At 43.4% G+C, this 12,682-nt stretch overlaps 1 protein-coding gene across 1 annotated transcript; it reads right to left on the bottom strand.

Annotated features, from left to right (window-relative positions):
• Window positions 1-671: 671 nt before the first annotated feature.
• On the bottom strand, window positions 672-11,940 carry ASB4 (ankyrin repeat and SOCS box containing 4). Its single transcript, XM_074849074.1, has 5 exons — window positions 11,727-11,940; window positions 7,821-8,120; window positions 4,920-5,410; window positions 3,145-3,258; window positions 672-1,534 (listed from the first exon to the last, which is right to left on the bottom strand). The coding sequence occupies exons 1-5, from the start codon at window positions 11,938-11,940 to the stop codon at window positions 1,346-1,348; spliced, it is 1,308 nt and encodes a 435-aa protein (XP_074705175.1). The 3' UTR covers window positions 672-1,345.
• Between the last annotated feature and the right edge of the window lie 742 nt (window positions 11,941-12,682).

Here is a 12,682-nt window from a genome sequence, read left to right as displayed (position 1 = left end):
GGCACAGCTCACCTCCCTTTTAACAGAACCCAGAATTGTCAGGGTATAAAAAAAAGTGGAACAGCCCAGATGGATTGCATCAAACTAAAAAAGGGAAGGAAAATGGGTTTTATCTGTAGGTCAGATCACACACTTGCCCTTGCTGTGGCATACTTGTTGTGTGAACTGCCTCTGCCCTGCATTTCGTCCTCCTGAACTGGAGACAGTAGCTCAGTCAGGAGCAAAGGTTTCCTGCTGAGCAGGGAAACCAGTGCTGGCAGGTCCAAAAGCACACGGCCTACAATGCAGGGGGAGTGGCAAGTCTGTAACAGCACAGCCAACACATCTTCATCTTGGAAACACCTGTCAGTTAAGGTGGGATTCCTCTCACCTGCACTCAGCTGCCAAAAAAAGAAGTGTATAGTCCATGTGAGCAGGCTAGGTTCCTTTTATAGTCAATGAAGAGAAGGGTTTATATTCTTCCCAGATCCTGTCCAACACCATCCTGAGGGATATATGGATGCATATAGGTACAGCTATGCAGGTTGCAGGGGCAAGTCCATTGTACCTGCGTTTCTTGACACCAGGATATGAATTTATCATCGGTCACAGCAAGAGTGGAAACAAATGCAGCATCTGCTAAAAGCTGCCTGGGTATGAATATCAATGTACAGAAATTTCAGTGCTGCAGATTTCAATTCTGTTCACATACTATGATTGATAATGGAAAAAATTCTTACAATTAAAAAGGATATTATTATGACAAAGCTTTATAAGATACAGACAGGTATAGTGAACAGTGAACTAACATTGAATTGAGAGTCATATACAGGAAAATAGGAAAACTACTGAAATCCTGTCTGTGGTCACATTTCAAAGCAGTTCGCTCATTTCTTTCTGGGAAAGCATTCCCGTGACTCTAATAAATGTCCTATTTTTTGACAGTATCCTTTCTTTTACTCCTAAAATGGTAGCTGCAGAGAATTACAGTGAAACAGTATCAAAGGTTGTTCAGATTGAATCTAATGCTGTCTAGAAGGCAGTGGAATAAATACCAGAGGAAGCAGCAGCATCATATAAACTAGGCTGAACAAAGCATGGAAGTATGCACCCCTGTGTTTGTTTGGAGTGGGGGGCCTTTCCAGCTCTGCCTCCCCCAGCACAACCTGCAGTCTGCAGCTGTGATTCCTCAGTGCAGGGAAAGACAGTGGCTTGGAGAAGAGCCCATAAATCCCAACCCAGCTTCAGGCTGGCCTGCGATGGTACGAAAGCAAAGGGCTGTGTCAGGGTTGTGCCTGGATTCACAGCACCCCGCAGAGGCACGCAGATCTGGGAAGGGAGACGCTGGTGCCGGCTCGGCTACGGCTCAATAGATGATTCCTTCTGGTTCCAGCAGCAAGTACTTCTTCATGGTCAGGGGGATGGAGAGCAAGGGGACTCCTTGGTGGCACCTTTCTGACAGTATCCCCCGAATAGCACATCTGCATAAATGCATGAGTGACCGTGGTGAATTGCTGCACACAGTGAACAAAGAGTCATAGAAATCCTGGTGACGCTGTAAAAAAACACAAGAGTGTTTTAGGGCAAGAAGGCTGCTTTCCTTCCCTCCCTTTTCCCTGCCCACACGCAGGCCTTGGCAGAACAAGGTAACAAGCACAGACAGCCATCCTGTCCCTTGGAGACACATCAAGCACCAGGGACTTGGTTTTGCCAAATGCCTGCACAAAATTCTTATGCTTTCCTCAAATATTTAGTGTTAAGTTAAAGACCATGATGAAATCTTTCGGTTTGGTATGTCTTACATCCACCAGTTTGAGGTGGGGGTTCCTCTGTGGTGTTAGTCCTGATCTGAAGAAACACTGCAGTCAGCTCAGGGTCAGTGCAGGTGGACAAGTTAATCCTCTAAACCTCACCGCAGGGCAGCAAGGCAGCATAATGCTGGTGTTACCGATGAGTTTTCTGGGTCTGCAGACAGCAAAGTACCTTTGGTCTTACTCATCGCCCCAGTGGCCTTTTAAAATAAATAAAATTGCATCCTCACGAGAAGAAAAGTGCAGATGCTTTCAAATGATGTTGAAATAAAAGAATCAAATAGTAAATACATGTAAATTGACCTTATTTTATAATCTTGCTACTTGACAGATCTGGTTACACATATTTTCAGATACACTTTAGGAATGGAAAAGTACAGATTTGTGTCAACAAAAAGTTTTCTTCAATTTCATGTCAGATTCATCAAATAGCTTTGACAACAAAAATGAAAATCTCAATGAAGAAATAGAGCAACTGTAGAATTTTCCAAATAAGAATGTTCCAATATTTCAGATTAAAATTTTTGTTTGAAGAAAAATTATTATTATTATTATTTTCATTGCTAAGGTGAAAAAAGACCTTTAACTTTTAATTTTGTGTTCACCCACAATGATTTCTTTTAATTCTTTCTGAACAAATCTGACCCAGAGAAAGTCTCACAGTTCCTCTGGCTATATAATTCTGCATTATAATACAGATAGAGTTCCCTAAACATCACTGATAATGTATAGCAGATATTGGTGCACTTAACTTCAGCACTGATTTGAATATTTTGAAAAAGCCCAGTATTCATAAAAAGCTAGGTTTGAAGTGGAATATTTGGACTATGAGGGTTTCTGAATTAAAGGGATGATTATGTCAAAACACGTAGTTTGTCCCAAAGTTTTGCCTTTTGACAACATCTTTTCCTCTTTTATCTGTTATTTTTCATTTATATTCTCCTCTGTATTTGTTCACAGAAACCCAGTCCCTGCAAAGAACCTAAAGATACATAGTCATACCCATGTAACATGGTACTTTTAAAATATTTGCTAACTTAAAAAATATAGAAATATACACATTGAGAGATCTGAAGAAACACCAGTCACAGCCAGAATCTTTGCACTTGCTGAGTGCAGGGACAGCTGAGCTGCTGCAGCACCCCTGACAGGGGTCCAAAGGATGATGTTGCAATGAAAATTTCTCAAAAATATGTCTTTTGTCGGTTTTGTCAAGTGAGTAATATTAAATGGGGAAGTCCCAAATCCTCTGAGGTGTTCTTTTCAAAAGCATTGTCACTTTTCTGTGGCCAGATATGGAAAATGCAAATAATGAGCTTGGATTTTACTCGGTTAAAACTCATTAAGAGCTTACCTCAAAGACGTCATCAGGTATGGCTGCTTTCCACTTAGATGTTGATTTAATGTGTTCATAGGTATTGATGACAACCTCCACAGCTCTGGGATGGGAATGACAGGCTTGTAGCACCTGCAGGCAGGATGCATAGAGACCATGAGTACCACCAAGAAGCTGGGGCTAACCTGGGTGCTTGGCACTGTGCAACGGCATACTGGGACCGACACAGCCCAAGAATTACAAGAAGATAAGTTTGGAGATGCAAAAGACATGAGCCCTGTATACACTACTCAGTGCAACTACAGCAAGAAATCCCAGGCTAGCCCCCAGTTTAACACCATACAGAAGTACGGGTTTAGATCTCCAGAGCAGCAAAACTTGCTGATGGGGTGAGCTTTATCACCCAAATCTGAAGATAACTTGTTCATAGTTGGGTTGAATGACTCAATACTAGGCAAAACCATGCACAAAGTCCTTGCTCCAGATCATGCAGCACAGGAACAGAAAAAACCCCTCATATGAGTCAAAAATGCATTGTTACAGGAAAATTTAAAAGAAGACTGGGAGATAACACAGCTCAGAAGTCAGGCTTCCAAGCCAAACGAGGCCCTTGAAGCAACTGCTCTGCTCAGTAACTTTAGCTCAGTAGGAAAAAAAACAAAGTCTATTGTCACTCACACTCAGAAAATAACACTTTGTTTTCACACCTTATGATGCACAATTTTGTCCCACACAGTCACCAGGCTTTCACAAACAAAACTGCAGAACATCCCTCTGGGATAAATGTCATCCTACATATTTTACAGATGTCAAATGATGGTTTGGAAGGGAGAACTGCTCCATGAAACAAGACAAAGGCAGAGGCAGGAAGATGAGACCCCAGACCTGGCCCTAGGAGGGACCCCTCAAACACGCCCTAGGACACTAAGTGTTGTTCTGTTACAGACAGGAACAGCTCATCCTGGGCTCAAGAGGGCACAACCAAAAGTTTGACATTTTAGTCAAGGGCTGATGGTTGCTTGACTTGTTAAAACTTTACACATAGAGTGGAGGAGCTGCAAAATGTTGCTCAGGGCACTGGATGAGAGAGATGAAGTCCTGACTACAGCAAGTTTAGTTGTCTGATATAATAAGACTGTCAGCTACTTCTGTCAGTGCCTTGGGCTTTGTGGATGTTTATAAATTCTGTAGAAGGGATTCTGCAATTATTTTTCTTTTTTTTTTTTTTTTTTTTCATCAGCTATGAGCCCAGGCCCAGCATTTCACCTTAATTTCTCACACTTCCTGGGAATGACCCAAAGCTTTATTGAGATTCATTTAATTTTGAAAAGATTTTAATAGATTTTTAAAGGTCAGAAGTGGCAAACAGAATGAAATGATCTGATCTCCAGTCTTTGGTAGAGGCCATGAAATATGCATTTCATATAATCCAGTTAAGCTTGTATGGAGTCAGGTTTGACAAAGGCATGTAGGTTTTCTGAAATGAGAAAGTGAATCAGCTCTGAAAAATTAGGCTTGAACCAACATTTAGAATTTGGGGTTTCAGGTTGATAAAGAACAAAAATGGGGTCTGGGTCTGGTTTCTGGCATTAGCAACTGTAATTTCACTTCAGTTAGATGATACCACTCTTACAACAGGTTGGCCCACAAGCTTTTGGGCATTCTGGGCCCACAGTTTACAGGATTCCAGCAAATCCAGATACCAACAAACCCTGAAGTTTGAATCTCTCATCCCATTCCTGTTCAAGACATCACCTCTCTCCATATCCCTACTGTACAAAGCCGTCCTTAACCTTGTGGAATTGCAGAGGATATATCCTAGCTGCCCCGTGATTCAGTAGCAGCTGGTAGCAGATGTCAGGCTGGGCAGCTGGCCGCACAGATGTCACTTTTATGATATACTGTAGGGGTGCACAGCCATTGACATCCATGATGTTTGCTTCTGCTCCTGCCTCCAGCAGCATATGCAGCAGGACGTGATCACAGTTCCAGGCAGCTTTGTGGAGCGGTGATTTGAAATCCTCATCACGAGCATTCACTTCAGCTTTATAGTCTAAGAGCATCCGACAGATGAGGTGGTGATCCGGGCTGTATATCTGATCCTTATAGTGCAGGGCCCAATAAGCTGCACAGGCCAGGGGAGTCTCCATGTAGGCATTGAGAGCATCAACGTGTGCTCCTTGTTCCACATAAAAGGCCACAAGCTCAGGGATACCCAAACGTGCAACGATGTGCAGAGGAGTCTCCTCATCTTGGTTGTTTGTTTTTATGTTCACATTTGCTCCTGCCAAAGAAAGGTAATGGGAAAAAATGAAGGCAATGGAATCCTAGTTTGGCCAGCTCTCTACTTGAGCCCTGCCATCCAAGGAGAAGGTAAAGGCGAGCAACTGACATGAAAGACACACACGGACATGCAAAAGGCTAGGGACGTGGATTCTGCATATCTTAAGCCTCCAGGAAACAACTTAGAAACTTCAGGTCCTTGGGTCCAGCTTCAGATGTGATGGCTTGGCCCCGAGCTGGCAGAAGACCTTATCTGAATGCTTTATTTTGGAGCGGCATGCAGGTCCAAATCTCTGTGTAAAATGCTTTTTCCTATAAATTAAGAACTGACGGAAAAAGGAGAGCTTTACTCCTACTCCAGAGAAGAGCTCTGCTCAGATCTGTACCCTGACAATGCTTCCCACAGCACCTCATTAACTGCGAGCCTGGAAGCAAGGACATTTTATGAACGATCCGTAGATGATATAAAAAAATTCCATCGCCCAAGTCCCCAGCACAGGGTCTGGATCCTGTTTTGAAGCCGGCGGTGGGGGAGCTGGCGGGGCTGCTCCCTGTGCCGAGCGGCTCACAGCTGGAGCAAGAGCTCCATCTACTGAGGAGCGAGCGGAGCGGGGCTGCGCCGGGGGCGCCTCCAGGCACGGGGGGGGACGAAGGTGACGGCACCGGCTGGGTGGGCAAGGGCTCCCTGAACCTGGGGCCTTGGCAAACTGTCAGTAAAACACTCGTGCAAGAGCAAGAGCACGCTGTGTGGCCACCCTTCTTCTCTCTGGGCTCAGGGAAGCACTTACACGCCCAAACTTACAGGAGGACTGAGGTTTAAGGATTGGGAGGGAGGGAGAGGAGTCAGAAATTACCTCTGGGCTGGAAAACCCGAGTGCTAATGCTGTTAAGCTCTGCTGTTGTGTTCGTGGTGTTAGATATCCACGAGAGTATCAGCAATCTAAGTTCAGAGGTGGTAAACGAACATGGGATCAGTTTTCTTGGTTGGCGAGTTGCCCCAAGCGGAAGCGGTAAAACTGCTTTTACCTGAACTGGCCCAGTGTGACACCACTGAGTGAAGATGGCAGGGTGGGAGATGCCTCTTGGAAACTTTGGTGCAAGGACATTTAACCGAAAACCTGCTTTGGGCTGTTGGGTGGTGCTGCTGTGCGTGTGCACACCTGTCGTGTTTTGCTCCAGACCTTTCCCATTTTGCCTGGAGTCTCGATGTTTAGCTCACATGGAGATTCAAGTTTACTGAGTGCTTTGGGATGAAGGTTGGCTTGTAAAGTATTATTATTCTGTTGCTGATGGGTGGGTGGAGAAAGCCTACAGAATACATCCTTTCATTTGCGTTCATCTTATGCTACATTTTATAGGAGTACATTTGACTTTTAAGCTTTTCCATGGTAGGAAATTCAACTCCTGCTGTCAGGACTGTTTGCTTTGGGCAGGATACAACTGGCAGCATTTATTTTCCACTCTACCAAACAAAATAGTATGTATCTTTCCAGAAGAAAAGCGATGTGGTTATTCATTCGGGACTACAGATTGCCCTGCCCACAAAGCATACTTGGGCTCTGCATCTTAGGAAAAGCCTTCAATAACAACACATGTAGCAAAAAAACCCCCAAAGCACTTGTATTTGTCATGGCACAGTGTGACGAATAGGGGAATGAATCTGTTTGTAACTGAAGACTTGAACTGCCTGACTTTGCTCTACCTTTTATGTCTGCCTTTTACTGTATCCTGAGTCAGCATCCTTGTGTTAAGGAAATAGTGTGTGACACCAACATATTTATCCAGGAATTATGTCTATTCATAGCTTCCTTTGTTATAGATGACTAGCAGCATAATGTATCTTACTTTGGGAAAACAAAAATCTTACTCAATAGCCTTTTTTTTCCCCAATCCCTACATAGGCTGCTGACAAAGAGACAGTGTGAAAAACTGTATCCAATTTTTTAAGGTCAGGTCTCAAAAAACAAGTGGTTGGAAGAATTTTACTGAGATCAAGGAAATTTGAACAAGAAGAGTAGAGAGGTGCACTTTTGTGTGACTACATCTCAATAATAAAACTGGATGATGAAGACAGAAAAAAATTAGAGAAATAGAAACTCCCTGATTCAGAGGAGCTCTTCTGCTGAGGGACTGACCAGGCAATGGGCTGGAGGCACTGAAATGGGAAATACCCTGGAGTAAGGGCCAGTGGCCAGGAAGAGGGAAGAACAGATGGGGTGAGAAATCAGAATGGGAGGAACTTCCTCTGATCAGAGATGGGGAAAAGGAGCCTGAGATGAGGATATGGGTCAGCTGTGGATGGAAGGGATAAATACACATGTGCTTTGACAAGTTGCCTTCTAAGAGAAACCACAGACCATGCCCACCATCTCTGGGCATGCTACAAGAGATGCTCCAGAGCTTCACCTTACCTCTCCAAACCAACTGCTGGGCACAAGGCATGGAGGTTCGTGTCGTACAGAAGTGCAAGGGTGCCTGCCCACTCATTGAAAAGCAGTTCAGCTTAGCTCCATGGTTGCAAAGGATCTTGAGACACTCAACATTTGCCATTTCACATGCTACATGGATTGCAGCTTTTCCGTTGGGCCGGCAGTTGATTGTAGCCTTGTGATTGAGGAGAACTGAAAGACTCTCCAGGTGTCCATACATGACAGCTAGGTGAAGTCCAGTTGCCCAGGATATTTTTAATTTGTAGCTAGGCAGCCAGTACCCTGTACAAAGTGAAAATGTGTTACCACACTTGGCAAAGACTTTTATTTGGACTATCTACCTACTGAGAATAATTGAAGGGGAAGGAAGGGTTGGAGTTTTGCTTTAATTTACTGTAATTTCACTAGCTACAGCTACAGCACACAAAGTTCTCTCAAACATAACTTTCATAAGCATTTTTATTATGTGTGCTGAATAGCCTGCCTTTTGGAGAGGTAATTCTCATGTAGATATACTCTGAAGGCGACTTTTTTTCCTTGTGATCTGTGTAGACTAAATAAAAAAAAATATGCTTAGAGCATTTGAAATGCCACCAGCTAAAAATTATGGGGGAAATAGGATCTTCAGCCTGCCAATAGCTGAACAAAGGTGGCATTGGAATAAGAAGGCAGCATTTACTTAGGTCACCGACTCAAAAGATAGCTCATCCTACCCTTTCTGCATGGGAGATGGCAGGATCTTGCATGTCAGGAGCTGGATTCAGACCTCCAGTGATGCACTGCACATAAACAACACCTGGCAAGGTGGCTGCAGCTCTATCACAGACCTCCTGCCAACTGCTGCCTCTGAGGAGCACGGAGTGAGGAGTTTGGATGCTGATGTAAATTAGGTTAAAGAGCCAAATAGAAGCAGTGACACTTTAGCATGAAATTTGGCTCCAAAATGTTTGGTTTCATACTTATATTTTTTTTTTTTTACTTACAAACAGGTGTAAGACCAAATAACACTTAAATATTTGTTCCCAAAATAGGACTACATGCTTAATGACTGCACAGAGACAGTCTCAGAAGTGATTACTATAATCATTTGTTTAAAAAAAGTAAAACACAATAATAATGTGCAGAAGGGCAGGAGAAGTCTAAAACTTCTTTTTTTCTTTTTTTTCTTTTTTTTTTTTTTTTAGATACAGCAGCTGCATAATAGCTAAAGTGTGCCTATAAATTTTTTCTGTTTTTTTTTAAATCTATTTATCCTTGGACAAATGCCTGGTTGAATACTGTTATCATGTAAAAGACACAGAAAAAGATACTAAAGGTGTATAATAAAGTCAAATTAATTCAGACCTTCATTTTTGAACCTCTGGTTGTATATAATTTTTCAACCTTAATGTCATATAGATACGTTTTTTACAGTATTCATGTGTGTTGTATTAGAAAGAAGATGGAGAGGAAGGCAAGAGGTAGATAGAAAAAAAGTGCTGGTGGCAGGAAGAAACTTTAAAGTTTTTCTTCCATCCCAGTTAAATTGCAAGTATATTTTGAGATAGATTCCAGTAATGCAGTTCGTGTATGCCTCTGAATAATGCTAGATTTCCACTGAAAGGTTACAGATACAAAATGGACAGTCATGACAGAAGCTGCACCTCCTGCTCTGGCATGGCTGTAGTGACTTCTTCCTGACCAATATAAGCATTTATTACTACCAGCGTGTGAAATGTCAGGGGTGAGGAACTGTCTGCAGACCACAGCATCTGCTCTAGGACTAAATTTTGGGGACTACCAAATCCAGTGCCCATGGAACCCACATCGCAAATGGCAACAACAGGCAGCCCTCAGGCACCTGAGTGCCCAAGGAGGGCAACAGGCTCCTCTGCAGCCTCTCAACCCTCTCTCAACCTCCTGACTCTGCAGGTTACGCTGGCAACTCTGGTAAGGTAACCTTTTCATCATATGCCCCCAAACTGGGCAAAGTAGGTGGGCTATATCCCAAAGTCTGTGCATATAGCAGACCAAGTTTCTTAAATCACCCCCCCATCCGAATTCACATGCAGTATTCCCCCTTGTTTCCAGTGAGCTGTGGAATACTGCAGGCTTATCCCACATGGAGCTGGGCCTCACATTTAGGATCAGATATGAGCCATAAATGATATGTAACAGCAGGAAAGTGATCCTTAAAAGCCAAGTTATCACCTTATACAGCCACAATATTCCTGCCTGAGACCACCGTTTATTTCCTTTGCCTGTGTTGCTGCAGGTGAGCTGTGCTCAGACATCCCGAGGGAGCATCTCCCATGTCCTCTGCCTAAACCCACAGATATCTCTGAGCCCAGAGGGACAGGGACCAGGCACTGAGCAGGAAGAAGATGTGGGCTCCATGGGAGGCCTCGTTCAGCTTGCTTGATTCTTTGGATAAAAACATGAAAAAGCCATGGCGCGTGCAAGGTCAGTGTCCTTGGGAGCTCTCAGTCTCTTTGGAAGAGAGGAAGAAAAGCCACTCTGTCACCCATGTCATCCCTTTTCCACTTCATTGCTTGGGTCTATGGCAAAGCTCAGCTTGTCTGAATGGTGGGATATTGGGGTTTAATTTTTCTCCCCTCTCCCTCCTCAAGGAAATCTTCCTCCCATATCATAGTTATCTGGTATTCAGAACAAAAGTAAAACTTGCAGGAAAGTTGATAGAGTGCCTCCTGTCTTTCAGACAAAGAGAATACACTGCTGTGATTTAGGCCAGAGGGTGCATTTACCTCTCTACTTTTTGGAGGAAGGAGAGACTTCTCCAAAGAGACAGGTTAATGCTTGTAGTCAAATGATCTACAATTAAAAATCTATGCATTAATCCTGTAATCTCAAACCACAACCAAAATGCATCTCAGCCTGCTGAGGACAGAAGAAAAGGTATTTTAAGATTCATGCATCACTCCTTGGCTTAGTTCAGACACTGTCCCCAGGGGAAGTACGCAATGACTGTATCATCCTTGCCCTAATGAAATCAAAAGAACAGGAGCTAATCATTAAATAAGAGGTAAACATAGAAAAGGAGAAGAGGAGGGATGTTGTCCTTTCTTTATGCCACAGAAAAGAAAGTGCGTTTGCTGTGCTGCTGGCTCTGGAGGTGTTCATCTCCACATATGATTAACTTCTGGCAGAGGCTGATCATTACTGCTTTCTAGATACACACAAAGAGTCTGTTAGCAAGTAGGTCATGAAGTATGTTGATTTTAGCAGAGAGCAAACTTGGTTTATTACTTTAAGTTGTAAGTTTTTGGAAACTCAGCCAGTGTCTGGCTGAGAACTAGTTTGGGTTTTCTGCACTCCAAAACAGACCTCTTTCCTGGTTGTGTTTTTCCAGATGATGTTTCTCTTTTAATAAACACTTTCTGTCAGCTTAAAAAACAAATCTCCTCCCATCCAGTAACATCCAAGGTCCACAGGATTTCCTTAGCTCTCCTGAGCTAGGAAGAATTCACTTTACTACTACTGTAAATTGAAAATGGAAGACATTGAATATTTCATATTTCTAAATGGTCTGGATATGTGACTGGGTACATGCAAGAAATGTTTATACCACACTTAGCCTGCACATATCTATTCTGGGCTTTGCACCCAAGTTCTCTGTGAGGAAGTGGCAAAGGACTCCTCTTTCTGGACTCCCCTGAAGCTGCAGGAGCTGCCTTGACAGCATGGAGGCTCAAGCTGGTCTCCACCAAGCCTGGCGGTTACAGATGATAATCTGCCCTACTGCGGTAACTGCGGCTGTATGAACCTACTGAGATGTTACTGCCTATGAATCAGCTTAAGCTACAGCTTCAGAAGAGATAAAAGACAACAGTTTCTTGAAAATCACTCAAACCCATCTACTTCCTGGCTGGTGAATGCTGCCACATTTACCTTGTTTGTAGGATGCCAGAATCAGGTTTTCATCTTCCACTTCAAACACCGTGTCCACGTCTATTTTCTTTTGGCTCAAGAGCTCCTCCAGTGTTTCAAAGTCATTGGACTTCAGGGCTTCGAGAAAAGCCTTTTTCACCAACTTTGCAGCTGCAGCTCGAGTAATTTTCCCCTCTGTATTCTCTCCCTCTTTGTATGTCTCTTCCAGATCCATTTCCAAACTTATTTGTTTGTGCTGTGGATAGGGGTACACTGAGGTCCCTATAGCGCAGTTGCATGCTGAAGTTCCTGAAGACCAGAACGTAATTTTATCACTCGGTCATGCTGATCTGCTTGTTCTATTTATATGAGGAGCATTTCAGGCATTGAAATGCCACTCTTAGATATCACCACACTCTTTTTCATGAAAGCGAGGACAGACACACTAGCAATAACACCAAAATAAGAGTTATCTCCATGGGCTTTATACACATTAAGCTTCATTAACCACATGGTTACCCTCTGCTCCTGCCATACACTTACATGAAAAGATACTAGTCCCGGGTGTTGTTTCTCAGCTGGAGAAGCACTCACATTTCCTTTAGTAGTTACCATTGCTGATTTATTGACTGCAATGGGATGCGATGCTCTGCCTGCAGATGTCTTTTAACTAGTACATTTCAGGGAAAAAAAAAAATCCCTAAGGCACTCTTCCTGTGGGAGGTAGCTCACTCTTCCCCAGGACAGCATTTGGCATGTTGGTCCTGGTTTCATTCCTCCAGCCATCAGGCAGGCCTCCACACCACACAGGTCTCACTGGTACCGTGATCTGTAAAGCCCCAAAGGATCATTGTGTTGATCTAGCCCGGTCTCCTCTATAATACCCTGAGCATCAGGATTTCCCTAGTTTGCTCAGGGGACATGAATATTGCTCCTAGGAAGAAGAAATGCTGGGGGCTGCTGAGCTGTACAGCCAT

Source organism: Strix aluco, chromosome 1 (genome assembly GCF_031877795.1).
Source record: "Strix aluco isolate bStrAlu1 chromosome 1, bStrAlu1.hap1, whole genome shotgun sequence".
In the NCBI taxonomy this organism is placed as follows: domain Eukaryota; kingdom Metazoa; phylum Chordata; class Aves; order Strigiformes; family Strigidae; genus Strix; species Strix aluco.
Note: the sequence above shows the minus strand (reverse complement) of the source record. Positions and strands in the feature narration are given on the sequence as shown.